The following is a 15,943-nucleotide window of genomic DNA, read 5'->3' on the forward strand; positions in this document are numbered from 1 at the left end:
TTGGGTAGGAAAAAATGCTATATAGGAGGGGACTTTTAGTCCCGGTTGGAGCTACCAACCGGGACTAAAGGTCCCTTTCTAGTTCTGGACGGAGCCTCCAGCCAGGAGTAGACTTTTACTCCCGGTGGGAGATACCAACCAGGAGTAAAAATTAACATTTAGTCCCGGTTGATAGCTTCAACCGGGACTAAAGGTCCCCTGCAGCAAAAGCCTGCCGCAGTAGCCATTGGACAGGGACCTTTAGTCCCGATTGGAGCTACAAACCAGAACTAAAGATCTCTTTAGTCCCGAACGCGAAAAATACCGGAACTAAAATCAAATTTCGAGGCGGTATCCAATGTCGTTTTCTACCGGTGTGAGTAGCATCGTCGTCTCGTTTTCTTTCCGCATCGATGGGATGGTGGACACGACCAAAGAGATCCAGTTCAGAACGAGTGGGCTCATCGCACCATTAGCTGGTTAAACTTTCTGCTTTCGCTGCTGGCGGGCTGCGGTTGCACCGACAGATGATGAGCTGCTGAGCTGAAACTTTTTTTTTTGAGGAGTTGCTTTTTTTGAGCAGGCGGTCCGCGTCGACTGATTCATGCGCCCAGCCCATCTTTCGTCCAGCAGGCTCGATGAGCCGGCCCACATGAAGAAGACAAGTGAAGGACGTCAGAGCCCAGACTTCTTCGGAGCCTAGCCCATGTATCTCTACGATAGGTACGGAGCCCGCGACGAGACGAGACGAGCCGGACGGACCGAATAGCGAACGCAAGCAGGAGCCACCAGTTTCCACCGCACGTCCGCACCCCTCTTCGCTCCGGTCCGGCGAGTGAGTCGTCCTGCCGCCGGTATCCATGGCGGCGGTGGTGCGCGGCGTCTTGAGGGGCATCAAGGAGAAGGGACTCACCAACTTCATCCGCGACGTCCGCGACGAAGGATACTTGTAACCCCTCAACTCCCGTCAATATCTTCTCCCCTGCACAGATCAGATGGGCCCCATTTCGATTACGATCTCGATCCAGATCACTCCTCTCTTCCCTTGCTTTATATTATAGATAGATTCCTCACCGCTAGTATTTTTTGTTTGTTGCGGATCTGACGGACTAGTTTCCAACTTTTAATTTGTTTCGATTCTGCTATTCCTGCGGTGTGCGCTCTAGCCTCTGGGACGGGGAAAATTACAAGTAGGGTTCCTCTCCAGATACCTTTGAATCGCTATTTGGTCCACCATAGTGTCTAGGATAATTCTTAGCTCACACAACACCACAATGGCAAAATCACTCATGCCGCATAACACCACAATCACTTATGCTGCATATGCATGTGTGGATTCATTTCAGGTATAAATCAACTAAAATGTCAGTTTACTCGTGTGCAACATATAGCATACATTGCTTGCTTGCCACTGCTTGTTAGATTGATCCATTCCACAGCCACCTGTATATATCTTTCCTGCATGTCTCGAATTTTTATATGATGAAGTAAGTCCAAGACTATATGAACTAGGCATGTAGCCTTGTATATTGTAGAGCAACTTTTTTAGACTGTTGGCAAACCTAGTGTCATGGTTCATACCAATTCTGTCGGTGCAGAAAGTGATCAACACGTAAATGCTTTTAGTTTTGCCATACGTTGTGATCGGAGGTGGCCTAGTACTCAATGATACAGGGTTTATACTGGTTCAGGCAATGTGTCCTACGTCCAGTTTGAGTCGGTCGGTGACTTTATTCCTGAACTCAGGTGCTCGAAGTTTGCAGTGGGGTTACAAACGAGAAAGAGAAAGATGGAGGCTACAAGAGATCCGGTCGGACTCTGGTCAGAGGGACTGAGAGTGATGAGAACTCCGCTATGCGCTATTTGTTCGAGCGTGTGCTCGAGGTTTAGAACCTGGTGGTTCTGTTGCTGAGTACTAGTGAACTTGATCGACCTGAATCCACTTATATGTTGGAAGAGAGGGCATCCCTTTTTATAGATGAAGAGGATGGCCTTACAAGTGAGAGGCAGGGAGTACGTTCGCTGCTAAGTCTTGCTGCCCACGCCGGCGGGTACAAGATGATGGTAGGCGCCCACAATACTGTTGAATGTCAGATGCACGTGGGAGGTTGCGTCTTCTTCAGGTATGACAGATGTCGGTACCTACCATATTGTTGATGCCGAGAGGCATGCAGGGGGTTTTATCATGTTCGCTTGGCATGGTAAATGCCAGCGTCCACAACATTGTTGATGCCTCAGAGGCACGTGGGGGGAGCTTTACTGTGTTTGTCTGGTATGGGAGTTGATGGCGCCCGCAACACTGTAGGAAAAAAATTTCGGCGCCTACAACACTGCTTGGGCTTTGTCATGTTAGGGAGGTTGCAGAGTACTGTCCTGCAGGTGTACAGGACACGTTCCTCGGTATTGCGGTTGACTTGAGTGCCCTGCCTTACTTTCTCCGTCCGTTCCCTGGTCCTTACCAAGCGGGAGTCCCCGATCGGTTGGTCCCAGTCGGCTCTGATTGCGCCAGTCGAAGAGGAGCCGTAGGTAGGGGTCCGTTGTATTCCCGGTCGGAGGAGCGGCCCGGAGTCGGAAGTGGCGTTTTGGCCAGGCCTTCCGGTCGGAGAGACCGTTCGGAGGCGGGCTAGAGACCGAAGAGAGTGCTCCGGTTGGAGAGGTGGGCCGGAGTCGGAAGTGGGCGCCGTTCCTCCTCGGTCAGGCCTTCCGGTCGGAGATTGGATCGTCTTTTTGGCCTGTCGTCTAGGTTTTTGGGCCGGCCCATGAGTTGCGCATTGCTTGCAACGTTGTCTGTTGGGCCGAGCTTTTGTTGGGAAGCCGGTCCATGAGGGACCCCGGGTTTATGAACCCGACAGGAGCCCCCGAGCCCCCGGGCAATTTAGGTAGAATCGTCTAGGGGATTTTTGTCTCGATGGCGGGTGTGCGCGAGTGCACCAGCGGGTGTACCCCCGAGCCCCCGGGCGATTCGGGCAGAATCGTCTGGGGGGTTTTTCGTGTTGCCAGCGGGGGAAGTTTTCGTTTCGTCAATGAGCGCACCCGCGGGTGTAGCCCTTGAGACCCCGGGTGATTCGGGCAGGATCGCCTAGGGGGTTTTGTCAGCGGGCGTGTGTGCGTGTATTTTAGTCGAGTCAGTTATTTTTAGTTTTAGGGATCGGACAAGACGGAGCTCGCGGATCCTGGCGTCGGTGCGCACCGTGGGATCGGGCGAGTCGAAGTCGTGGATCCTGGCGTCGGTGCAGCCCGTGCGGCAGAGGCAGTTAGTTTTAGGGATTGGACGAGACAGAGCTCGCGGATCCTGGCGTCGGTGCGCGCCATGGGATCGGGCGAGTCAGAGTCGTGGATCCTGACGTCGGTGCAGCCCGTGCAGCCGAGGCAGTTAGTTTTAGGGATCGGACGAGACGGAGCTCGCGGATCCTGGCGTCGGTGCGCGCCGTGGGATCGGGCGAGTCGGAGTCGTGGATCTTGGCGTCGGTGTAGCCTGCGCAGCCGAGGCAATTAGTTTTAGGGATCGGACGAGACAGAGCTCGCGGATCCTAGCGTCGGTGCGCGCCGTGGGATCCGGCGAGTCGGAGTCATAGATCCTGGCGTCGGTGCAGCCCGCGCAGTCGAGGCAGTTAGTATTAGGGATCGGACGAGACGGAGCTCGCGGATCCTGGCGTCGCTACGCGCCGTGGGATCGTGCGAGTCGGAGTCGTGGATTCTGACGTCGGTGCAGCCCGCGCAGCTGAGGCAGTTAGTCAGTTAGTTTAGTTTTTGGGATCTTGAGCCCCCGAGCCCCGTTGGGCTTTGGTAGTGGTCGGTTTGAGTTTTGTGCGTTACCCCGTCCACGGTTTCTCACAACCGCAGGGGCTGAGCTTTGTCGTTTGCCTCGATCGCTCGGGCTCGAGTGACGCGCTCGGTGAGTTCGCTAATGGGTATGATCGAGTGGAATCTGGGTCCGTCGTTCGTGACGGGATCGACATAGCCCTCTTGTGACATTTCACTGCTCCTTTACCTGCAACCCGACAGATGTCTGGGTCGTTCAGGAGACCGACCTGGGTGGTCTGCCGGCCTCCCCTCGATGGAGATTCTGTGGGCTTAGCGAGAGGTTTAGGATCGAACGAGAAGGTTGAGATGACCCTATCTGCATTGGGGCAGACTGGGCGAGGGCCGCACGAGGTTCATCTGTGTTTTCTCCCCTGGCTCTGTTTGACGTGGGGCGGCCTCGAGCTCTTCGTGGGCCGACCTTCGAACCCCGATCGGTCGTTGCTCATGTTGAATGAGGCAACTGCCGCTTCGTGACGCAACACGGAGCGTTGTGATGCATTTCACCGCACGTGGGATGGCTTAGTTCCCAAGCCCCCGGGCGATTCAGGGCCCGAATTGTCCGGGGGGTACGGGCGGATGGAATAAATGCGTGTACGAATGTATGAATGATTATATAAAGAAATAGCGGGGGTCGGTAGTGTTACCTTGATGACTCGAGTGACGGGGTTTGAAGAGGTCCAATCGAAAATGTCCGACCGGGACCCGTGCTCGTCGTTCGTGACGGAGTCGGCATGGCCTACATGGGGCGTCCCTTTGCTCCTTACATGTCTCGGTATTTTCCTGAGCTGTTCGATCGACTTTAGGAAGCTCGATGGTCTCTCCTGGCAGATATCTCGTTGTTTGGATTTTTTTCAAGTCCCGTCTGGGGAGGCGGAGAGCCGCCTGCGCGTGGTGACGCTTTGGTTTTTGCGCCCGGCGTGCGGTAGTGGTGGGTCATACCCAGGCCACGTCCCGTCTGACTAGGCGTCGTTCCGTCTGACCAGGCGTCGTTCCGTCGGTCAGTGTGCGTCCCATCGGTCAGGGTGCGTCCTATCGTTTTCCATCCGCATTGAATGGGGGAAGGGAGAGAGTTTTTCGCTCTGATCTTTTGCCCTTCTTCAGCTGTCGCGTTTTCTCCTTAAATAGGGGGAGGGAGAGGGCTTCTCGTCGCAGTCCTTTACCTGTTCTCCAACTATTGCCTCTCCTCCTTCCACCTCACCGAGAGTGCCTGTATGCCGCGGTGGTTCCTAAGTGAGAGAGAGGGTAAGCGAGGGGGAGGACTTATAGATTCTTTCGTGAATCCGGAGCGCGATGTCGAGCTGGAGGCTGCCCGAGGCGGCGCTGGCCGTCTTTGCCTGAGAAGGGGTGGCTTCCGCCGAAGGAGGTGGCGTGCTGGATTCATCTGCGAGGCCTTTTTCGGGATGGAGCCGTGTGTGGATTTTTTCCGGTGGATCTTCACCGGGCGAGCCTTGTCGGAGGGGAAGTTGCCCAGGATCGTGCTGGTGGAGGGTTCCGTGCCTGCAGCTGCTCAGGTTGGCCAGTTCATAATGTTTTATGAGATCTCTTCTAGCCATGGTGGCCATACCTCGGTGGCAGCGTCCCTGCCCAGGAGCTGTCTCGACTGCATGAGAAGGTCAGGAGCTCCATGCTCTTCTACTGAGCATCTATGGGTGCGACGCCCTTGAGGTACCCGTTGCGCTCGCCGAAGTTGAGGGAGCGGAACCGGGCGGGGCCCCTGTGGCGGTGGTTATGTCCGGCGGCGTGTGTCGTGGCCTCTCCTTTGGCGTCAGGCGATGTCGTCGAGCGGCCGCAGTAGTATTTGGAGTAGTAGTTAGAAAATGTAATAATTGAGTTCGTGGGTGAGTCCCCGTGTGAGCAGTTTTTGTATTAATGAATACATCAGTTCTGTTTTTGTGATATCCGTTTCTTGTTTTTATCTTAGCATAGCTTTTGTTTTTGTCCTTTCTTTTTCGCACCTGCTCGTTAGTTCCGTAGGCTGCAGCTTTTAAGAACCTGGGCATGGCCCACGGGGCTCGGCTGCTCGTAACCGTAGGTCGTGGCGGGGTGCGTTCGGTTAGGAGTAAGAACAAAGTCACGTACGGCAATCAAAGGAATGGAATGCGCTTCCGTTCGGGGACAAGGTTGTTACCATGTGATAGTAAAAAAGAGTGGTAGTATTTAGTATTGTACCCTCATGGAGCCCCCGAGCGACCCGGGCTGAAAGTGTTCGGGCTGGGGTGCTTTACAGGAGCAAGTGTTTTGACTAAAAAGCGGTTTGACCAAATTTAGGGAAAAAACGACGTAGCTGTTCAATGTTCCAAGTGTTGGCAAGAACGTTGCCGTTGTCGTCCTCCAGTCGATAGGCGTCCGGTCGAATTACTTTGGTTACCGTATAGGGTCCTTCCCTTGGTGGAGAGAGTTTGTGTTTTTTCTTCGTTGATTGGGTCCTCCAGAGCACGAGATCACCGACTTCGAGGATTGTCCCCGTGATTTTCCTTTCGTGGTACCTGCGGAGAGTTTGTTGGTAGCGAGCGGAGCGGATGACGGTCGTCTTGCGGGCCTCCTCGAGTAGGTCGACTGCATCTTGCTGAGCCTCCGTGGCTCGAGGTCACAGGGCAGCACTGCTTCAGCTCCGTAGGCCAGGAAGAAAGGTGTGAAACCTGTGGATCTGTTTGGGGTCGTTTTCAGGCTCTAGAGGATCGCTGGGACCTCTGCAACCCATCGCCCAACGTACTTGTTGAGTCGGTCGAAGATGCGTGGCTTAAGTCCTTGGAGGACCATGCTATTGGCACACTCGACCTGACTGTGACCGTTAGTACGTGGGTGTCCGACCAAGGCCAGTCGATCCTGATGCCGTATCCATCACTGAAGTTTAGGAACTTCTTTCCGGTGAAGTTAGTCCCGTGGTCAGCGATAATATAGTTAGGAACGCCTAACCGGTAGATGATGTTGAGGAAGAATTTGACCGTTTTTTCCGAGTGGATGTTGGTGATGGGTTTGGTCTCTATCCACTTAGTGAACTTGTCGACTGCTACGAGTAGGTGAGTGAAGCCGCTCGGGCCCTTTTTGAGGGATCCTACCATGTCGAGGCCCCAGACCGCGAATGGCTTGGTGATGGGGATGGTTTAAAATTCCTGTACCCGCAAATGAGTTTGCCGAGCATAGAATTGACGTCCCTCACACCTGCAGACGACCTCCTCTGCATCTCGTAGTGCGGTGGGCCAGTAAAAACCTTGGCGAAAGACATTTCCGACCAGCGACCTCGGGGCCGCGTGATGTCCGTAGATCCCGGCATGGACCTCGAGGAGAAGCTGCTTCCTCTTGTTGGTGGGGATGCAGTTCATGAGCACCCCCGATGGATTCCGTTTGTAGAGTTCGTCACCAAGCGCGACGAAGGTCTTGGCGCGTCGAGCGATCTGTCGAGCGTCAGTCCTTTCGGGTGGGAGAACCTCCTCGAGGAGGTAGGCGAGTAGCGGCGCTCGCTAGTCGGTTTGATCGAGTGCCAATACGGCGACGTTAGCGGGCGACATCGTCATAGAGGCACTGGGGTCGGAGCCCCTGGGCGCCGGCTTGGCGTCGGGGTGTGTCTGGATCGGACCTTCCAGGACGCGGGCGGACGGCTCGTGGAGATCGTTGATGAAGACCCCGCTCGGTGATGGATCCCGTCTGGCGGCCAATTTTGCGAGAAAATCGGCGGCATCATTGTCCTTTCAGGGGACGTGATGCAGCTCGATTCCTTGGAATTTGTCCTCGAGCTTGCGCACCTCTTGGCAATATGCTGCCATGAGGGGGCTTTTGCAGGAGGACTCCTTCATGACCTGATCGACGACCAGCTCTGAGTCGCCATGAACGTAGAGTCGTGTAGCACCAAGTTCGATGGCGATGCGTAGTCCGTTGATGAGGGCCTCGTACTCCGCGGCATTGTTTGAGGCTGAAAAGTGGAGGCGGCTGGCATAGCGGAGCCTACTCCTGTCTGGGGAGATCAGAACCACTCCAGCTCCCGATTCGGGCGCCATGACAGACCCGTCGAAGTACATTGTCCAATACTTGTGGGTGACGTCTGGGGTCGGTAGCTGGACCTCCGTCCATTCGGCAACAAAATCCGCGAGAGCTTGAGACTTAATGGCGATACGGGGGATATACCTGATGTCGTGGCCCATGAGTTCGAGTGCCCATTTGGAGATCCGTCTCGCGGCGTCGTGGTTGCGGACGATGTCTCCGAGCGGGTATGAAGTGACGACCGCGACTTCCTGGTCGTGAAGTAGCGCAGGAGCTTCCGGGTCGCCATCAGCACGGCGTATATGAGTTTCTGCACCTGGGGGTACCGGACCTTGGGGTCGGTGGGTATCTCCCCGATGAAGTATACGGCCCGCTGGACATTAAGGTGGTGTCCCGGTTCCTCCCTCGATGACCAGGGCGGCGCTTACCACATGGTTGCTGGACGCGACGTAGAGGAGGAGGGGTTCTCCCCGTTCGGGAGCGACGAGGATTGAGCCGACGTCAGGAACGCTTTGAGGCTCTCCAGAGCCTGCTGAGCTTCCTCAGTCCAGACGAAGACGTCCGTCTTTTTGAGGAGCTTGTAGAGTGCCATCCCTCCTTCGCCGAGCCGAGAGATGAACCGGCTCAGAGCGGCCAGACAGCCGGTAAGCCTTTGCACGCTCTTGACATTGCGTATGGGGCCCATGTTGGAGATGGCCGTGATTTTTTCGGGGTTGGCCTCGATGCCGCGCTCAGACACAATGTATCCTAGCAGCTTCCCTTTGGAACCCCGAAAACACATTTCTCGGGATTCAATTTGATATTGAACCTTCGGAGGTTCGTGAACGTTGCGGCCAAGTTTGCGATCAGGTCGCAGCTTGAGCCGTTTTGACCACTATGCCATCAATATAGACGACGATCGTTGGTCTTGGCCGCTCGGCTTGATCAGGCTGATCGAGCGGGTCGATTTGGTCGGCGAAGCATTGCTGCATGCATCTTTGGTAGGTGGCGCCAGCGTTCTTCAGGCCGAAAGGCATGGTTACGTAGCAGTACGAACCATATGGGGTGATGAACGAGGTTGCGAGCTGATCGGACTCTTTCATCGCGATCTGGTGATAGCACGAGTATGCATCCAGAAAGGAGAGGATCTCGCAACCCGAGGTGGAGTCGACTATCCTATTTGGCAGGAAGCTGGGTCCCGATCCGCACCGTCTTGGTTGGGTCGGTGGGGTCGATTCCCACCGTCTTGGTTTCCTCGAGTGGGCGGATGGTCGTCGAGGAGTTTGGTTTGTTGCAGTCTGGGACTGCTGGGGTCGATGACTCCCTGAGCCGCGGAGGCTCGGACGAGTTGATGACCGCGGTGGCGAGCTCGAAATGCTCGCGGTCGCACGTGAAGGCGTGCGAGAAGGCGCTGCTCACGGTGATGACGTCGTTCGGTCCCGGCATCTTCAGCTTGAGGTAGGTGTAGTTGGGGATTATCATGAATTCGGCGTAGCATGGCCGCCCCAAGACGGCGTGGTAGAACCCTGGAAAGTCCACCACTTCGAAGGTGAGGACCTCCGAGTGGAAGTTGGCTTGGTTGCCAAACGTGACGGGCATGTCGATCTGCCCGAGCGGGTATGCCTGCGCTTTCGAGATCACCCCGTGGAAGGGAGAGCCCGCTAGACGGAGTTCCGACCGGGGGATGCGCATGGCGTCGATGGTGTCGACGTAGAGGATGTTGAGGCCACTGCCTCCGTCCATCAGCACCTTGGTGAGGCGCTTCTTGCGGACGATGGGGTCGACGACGAGCGGGTAACGTCCTGGTCTCACGACGTGGGAGGGATGGTCCCTCTGATCGAAGGTGATCGGAGATTCCGACCAGCTGAGGAGGAGGGGACGGCCGTCTCGGCGGCGCATGCCTCCCTATAGCGCACCTTGTGCTGGCGCTTGGACCAGATGGCGTCGGATCCGCCGAAGATCATGATGCATTCCTCAGGATCGGGGAAGCCGTCTCCGTCCTTACCCGCCGTGCCTCCTTTCTTGGCTGTCGGCTCTTTGCCGTCTCCTTCTTTCGGCCCGCCGGCCTATCGTATGAAACGTTTGAGGAGCTCGCAGTTCTTGTAGAGGTGTTTGATGGGGTAACGTGGTTGGTGCACGGGCTGTCCATGAGCTTGTTGAAGTGGTCAGGCAGTCCCTGTTAGGGCTGCTTGCCCGTGCGATCAGCCGCGGCGACCAACGCGGTGTTGTCCGATCGGCGCCGATCCTTTTTGTTCTTCTTGCCCCTCTGTGTGGAGGGGCCCTTGTCTTGGTCCGTGCGCTTGGCCTTGTCTTTGTCCCGGCCTTCGTTGAAGACCGCTCCGACCGTCTTCTCGCCGGAGGCGTGGTTAGTGGCGACGTCGAGTAGGTCGTGGGTGGTACGGGGCTTCAGGCAGCCAAGCTTGTGGATCAGGACTCGCAGGTCGTTCCAGAGAGGAATGCGCGGATGACGTCCACGTCGACGACATCAGGGAGGGAGTTGCATCGTTGGGAGAACCTTTGGATGTAATCCCGCAGGGACTCGCTGGACTCCTGCTGGCAGCTCTTGAGGTCCCAGGAGTTACCAGGGCGGACATACGTTCCCTAGAAATTTCTAACGAAGACCCTCTCGAGGTCCGCCCAGTCGCGGATGCTGTCGTTCGCGAGAAATTCAAGCCATGCCTGAATATATTCCCTCACGCAGATGGGGAGATACTGAATGATGAAATAGTCATCACCCACTCCTCCGGCTCGGCAGGCGAGCCGGAAATCCTTGAGCCAATATCGGGGTTTGTCTCCCCGGTGTACTTGGTGATGATGGTTGGCGGTCGGAAGCACTGTGGGAACGGCGCTCTTCGGATACGTCGGTCAAAGGCCTGTCGTCCCGGGCCCTCAAGGCTGGGACTCTGGTCATCTGGCCGACGACCATGCCTGGGGAGCGTTTCACCGCTCCCCTCGATGGTTCGGCCGGGATCCGTGTCGCCTGCCCTCACACCGCCCGGTGGACGTCATCATCATGCCGGGCCTGATGCCGGTTGCTGATGACGCTGTGAGCGTCTCGGTGCGGACCGGGCCTGATGTCGGTGCGGACCGGACCGGGCCTGATGTCGGTGCGGAGCAGGCGCTAGGTCGGACCGCGGCGCAGCTGCTGCCTCCCGAGTCGCGTTCGGCAGCTGTAGCGGTGAGCGGATGGAGCGATCCGTCTGGCGCGTTTCCGCTCCCTCAGTGGGGAGAGAGGGCGCATGTCGGAGTCGCGATGCGGAGCTTTCCGCCTGTTGAACGGCGGCGGCTTCTACCAGCGCCCGGAGGTTGCGGTAGACCGCCCGCTCCTGGGGTTCGACGGGCTCGGGAACGCCGCGCAGAAGCATTGCCGCAGCGGCGATGTTTTGTCTATCCCGAGTGAACTGTGGGGGGTCGTTCCCCTCATTCATGATGTCGCGTTGGACCTGGCGGGCGCGACCCCGGGCGCCGTCCGTCGGGTCATGCGCATGGGGCGCAACGTGCTGCACCGAGCGCGCCAGCGCAGGCGGCGGCTGGTTCTGCCACTGTTGTCGTAGCTCCTCGGCGTGCCCTTGTGCGAGCGCGAGGGCCCCCGCACGTGGGTCCGGAGGGGTGTGAGTCTGCACAGACTCCGCAACCACCAGTGGCTGTTCCGGAACGTCCGCCATAGCGTACTCCCGGGACGGACAGTGGCTAGGTGCCACATCGCCAATGCTGGAGCTGTCGCTCTCACCCTCGTCATCCGGGAGTTCGTGGAAAGTGCTAGCATAGCTCGCTATTCCTACGAATTCGGATGTGAGAGGGGTTGGTGCCAGCGTCCTTCGGAGCCCTCGAGCGCACACGTCCGCGGGGGACGCGAGGTCGTAGGGGAACCGATCGTACGGTGTTCGTGGTGCGGACAATATGGTCCCTCCGGATAATCGGCGGGAGATAGTAAATAGAGAGTAAATAACAGTATGCACATTACTCACAGCGGGGTTTGAGCAGAGAGTTTGTTCGGAATGAAGCGTAGATGCCTCGTCGTTGAAGTCGTCGTGCGTCCCGGAGCCGATGGAGGGCGCCCCTCCGACGGGCGCCGGAATGAGTGCCTCCTCGCGAAGGTGTAGTACACCGAGCCAGTCGGCGAGGAAGTCTAGACTTCCAAAGAGGAAGGCCTGGGATGGCTCGAAGACGTATAGAACCCACATCCCAACAGGTGGTAGTGTGGGAAACTCCAGTGAGCCGAAGCGAGTTGTATCGCTTGAGCCCGCCATGGCGAAGGTGGCGGAAAAGTGAGCCTTCCGATGACCAAAAAGTGTTAGCGTCTTCCCCACGGACGACGCCAACTGTCGGTGCAGAAAGTGACCAACACGTAAATATTTATAGTTTTGCCGTACGTTGTGATCGGAGGTGGCCTAGGACTCAATGATATAGGGTTTATACTGGTTCAGGCAACGTGCCCTACGTCCAGTTTGAGTCGGTCGGTGACTTTATTTCTGAACCCAAGTGCTCGAAGTTTGCAGTGGGGTTACAAACGAGAAGGAGAAAGATGGGGGCTACAAGAGGTCCGGTCGGGCTCTGGTCAGAGGGACCGAGAGCGACGAGAACTCCGCTATGCACTATGTGTTCAAGCGTGTGCCCGAGGTTTGAACCTGGTGGTTCTGTTGCTGAGTATTAGTGAACTTGATCGACCTGAATCCACTTATCTGTTGGAAGAGAGCGCATCCCCTTTTATAGATGAAGGGATGGCCTTACAAGTGAGAGAGGGGGGGTACGTTCGTTGGTAAGTCTTGCTGCCCACGCCGGAGGGTACAAGATGATGGTTGGCGTCCATAATACTGTTGAATGTCAGATATACATGAGGGGTTGCGTCGTCTTCGTCAGGTATGGCAGATGTCGGTACCTGCCATATTGTTGATGCCGAGAGGCATGTGGGGGGTTTTACCATGTTCGCCTGGTACGGTAAATGCCGGCGCCCACAACACTGTTGATGCCTCAGAGGCACGTGGGAGGAGCCTTACCGTGTTTGTCTGGTATGGGAGTTGATGGCGTCCACAACACTGTAGGGGAAAATATCGGCGCCTACAACATTACTTGGGCTCTGTCATGTTAGGGAGGTTGTAGAGTACTATCCTGCAGGTGTACAGGGCACGTTCCTCGGTATTGCGGTTGACTTGAGTGCCCTGTCTTACTTTCTGTGTCCGTTCCTTGGTTCTTACCGAGCGGGCGTCCCCGGTCGGTTGGTCCCAGTTGGCTCTGATTGCGCCAGTCGGAGAGGAGCCGTAGGTAGGGGTCCGGCGTATTCCCGGTCGGAGGAGTTGCCCGGAGTCGGAAGTGGCGTTTTGGCCAGGCCTTTCGGTCGGAGAGACCGTCCGGAGGCGGGCTGGAGACCGAAGAGAGTGCTCCGGTCGGAGTGGTGGGCCGGAGTCGGAAGCGGGCGCCGTTCCTCCTCGGCCAGGCCTTCCGGTCAGAGATTGGATCGTCCTTCTGGCCTGTCGTCTAGGTTTTTGGGCCGGCTCATGAGTTGCGCATTGCTCGCCACGTTGTCTGTTGGGCCGAGCTTTTGTTGGGAAGCCGGTCCATAAGGGACCTCGGGTTTATGAACCCGACAAATTCCTTCCTGGTGTTCATGCATTCTTCTTTCTTGTCTTCTGTTGTATACCTTAGTACCACGTACATGTTCAGTCAGATCAAACTGCTTGACCAGACATTGCAAATTATGGTAATTAGTAGTGATAGCAACAGAATCTGCTACTCCATGTGCCAACAATTAGTGTAATCAATCTTGATGGGCTATACTTGGTTCAAAACAATGATTACTTACAGATTTCCACTTTCACCTGGAGTCCTTCAAAACGACACAGTATACCACCAATTTCAATTTTAACTGTTTACAGTAGCCATGAAAGTTTGGCTGTCTTGTTTTATAATCCTTTACTTTTCTGCAATGGTGTGTCACCATATAAATTGTGTGTCACATGTTTCTATGTCGAGGAATTGTTTTTGTGTCATGCCTGATATGAGTTCTCCAGTTTTGGAGACATAGCTAAACTCTACAGTGCAGATGTAAATGCGTTGTTGCCATATTCTAACATCTTGTTATTTACAGCAAATGCCTTCTGGATGGGAACCTTTTGTAAGTGGCCACCTACCTGTCCTCCATTTTCAAGGAATGGGTGTGGTTATGTGTCTCAGCTGTCAGCACAGCTAATCTCTTTTTTTTTCAGGCAAACGAAAATTCACAATATTGGCGCAACACTTGTAGGAGTTGACAAGTTTGGAAACAAATACTATGAGAAACTACATGACACTCAATATGGTGAGTAAACTCTGTTCTGCTAGTTGATGTGCCATGGTTGTTTTTATTGTGAAATTATTATGTGATTCGAATTTAGATCATGAAAGCAGTAGACTGTCATTGGCAGCAATTGTATTTCACCTCTTTTTTTTTCTTCTCGATTCTCAAACCTATTAGATAAATACCTTAGCTGTTATTCCTTTGGGCTTCACTTCACTGATGTGCATGTATTTGTAGGAGCAAAATATCTCTTGCATTGCTGGTCATTCCCCCTTGATAGTACACTAGAACACTAAGCATGGTAAATTTTGCAGGGAGGCATAGGTGGGTAGAATATGCAGAGAAAGGTCGTTACAATGCATCCCAAGTGCCTCCTGAATGGCATGGATGGCTGCACCACATCACAGATAGCACTGGGGATAAGGCAAGCTTCCCTCCATGTTATTTGCTTTAATTCCTGAATAGTGTTCATGCTTCAGTCTTCTGACGTGCTTTCAACGGTGCTTGATGCCTTGTTTCTTTGCCTTGATTATGTGAAGTGACTTTACAATTGAGCACCAGTATTGATGATTTGGGATTTTGTTTAATATAGATGAATAAAATTAGGTTTCTCGGAAACACTTCATGTTTTTTTGTCACCCGCATTTTTGGGCTATTTGCCTGAGGGAATGTGGGTGTCTATTTCATTTGCTGCAAGGAGCTTCAAGGCGATATCTTAATTAGTATCTGAAAATCAAAATTGGTTAAGCTGATTTGGTGTCTTTTTTATTTTTCCTGTGTTGCAGCTCCTGAACCAGAAGACTGCTAGGTACCTTGTAGAGCACAAGCAGAACTACTCCGGTGAGGGTGAAGAGCTGATCTACCACTCCAAGGGGCATGCTTTGAATCCGGGGCAAAGGGACTGGACGAGGTATCAGCCCTGGGAGCCAAAGAAAGAGCAAGCCTAGCTCCTGAGTATGTGGGGAAGCTGCTGAAATGTTTGCGTTTTCTTGCATTGGGCCAGGTATCACCGAGCTGAATAGCCTCTGGGTTGTTGCTTGGACTGGGCCCAAATAATGTTGTTCTGAATCCCAATACTGTATAATTCGATCATCTTTTGACATTGAAATGTTGTTGTTACTGCTGTAAAAGCAGCTTTGGGGAATATCTCATGCAGTTGTTACTGCCTTCGGTTATCTCTGAAATTGTACGAGAGAATAACAGGTCTGGTTGAGGGAGCTGTCTACCCAGCTGTTGGGTGGTGTTTGGACACCTCACACTTGAATTTCATGACCATGGATGAAGATCCAACGCTCTACGGCTTTCTTGTCCATCTCTTTACTTATTCGTACCATGAACCATTTCTCCGGTTTCTACCTCCGACAACCATCTTCAAAGTTTTTTGGGCCGAACTGCATGTCAATCAACTTCTATCTATATGATTTGGGAGGTATTTGGGTTGATATTAGTTAATTTTTCATACAAGCATCTCACAACTCATGGATTGATGTGCTGCTAAACAAACTATCACTGCCTCTACCCACGTCATCGCACCAACATGATTTTGCGGCGGCATCACCTTGATGCTTCTGTCCCGTTCTTAGCAGCCGGAGGCCAATGTTTCTGATTCAGAAACATTTATGTTATCATACTGGTAGAATTTTGGCTAAAATTGGCTGAAAAATATTGTTCTAGCTGAATTGTTATGAGAGAAAAACACTGTTGCAGTTGAAAAAAGAAGCCGGACAAGCCAAATATAGGGTAAGCCGAACGGGGCCATTATAAATTATTACCTAAAGTTCTTGTTTCTGTTCCCATTCCATGTTTATATTAACCTGACTACTAAGGCCCCACCCGCCTACCTCATCTTTGTCAAGGCATCACCGAGACACTAAAACCCTTACCCATCCAACCATCGCTGCGATGCTCTCACCCCTGCCCACCCAACCA

The 15,943-nt window shown here is 54.2% G+C and overlaps 1 protein-coding gene across 1 annotated transcript; it reads left to right on the plus strand.

The window, feature by feature from the left end:
- Positions 1–727: 727 nt before the first annotated feature.
- On the plus strand, positions 728–15,189 carry LOC136539293 (probable NADH dehydrogenase [ubiquinone] 1 alpha subcomplex subunit 12). Its single transcript, XM_066531242.1, has 5 exons — positions 728–928; positions 13,826–13,852; positions 13,944–14,035; positions 14,329–14,438; positions 14,800–15,189. The coding sequence occupies exons 1-5, from the start codon at positions 840–842 to the stop codon at positions 14,959–14,961; spliced, it is 480 nt and encodes a 159-aa protein (XP_066387339.1). The 5' UTR covers positions 728–839; the 3' UTR covers positions 14,962–15,189.
- The last annotated feature ends 754 nt before the right edge of the window (positions 15,190–15,943 follow it).

This window comes from Miscanthus floridulus, chromosome 1, assembly GCF_019320115.1.
Source record: "Miscanthus floridulus cultivar M001 chromosome 1, ASM1932011v1, whole genome shotgun sequence".
NCBI classification, from domain to species: Eukaryota; Viridiplantae; Streptophyta; class Magnoliopsida; order Poales; family Poaceae; genus Miscanthus; species Miscanthus floridulus.

Bases quoted from the DNA above. Each gene is read 5' to 3' on its own strand.
- LOC136539293 (XM_066531242.1), top strand. From the start codon at position 840: ATGGCGGCGGTGGTGCGCGGCGTCTTGAGGGGCATCAAGGAGAAGGGA. The intron at 13,853-13,943 runs GTAAGTGGCCAC...TTTTTTTTTCAG, and splicing joins CTTCTGGATGGGAACCTTTT to GCAAACGAAAATTCACAATA. The intron at 14,439-14,799 runs GCAAGCTTCCCT...CCTGTGTTGCAG, and splicing joins CAGATAGCACTGGGGATAAG to CTCCTGAACCAGAAGACTGC.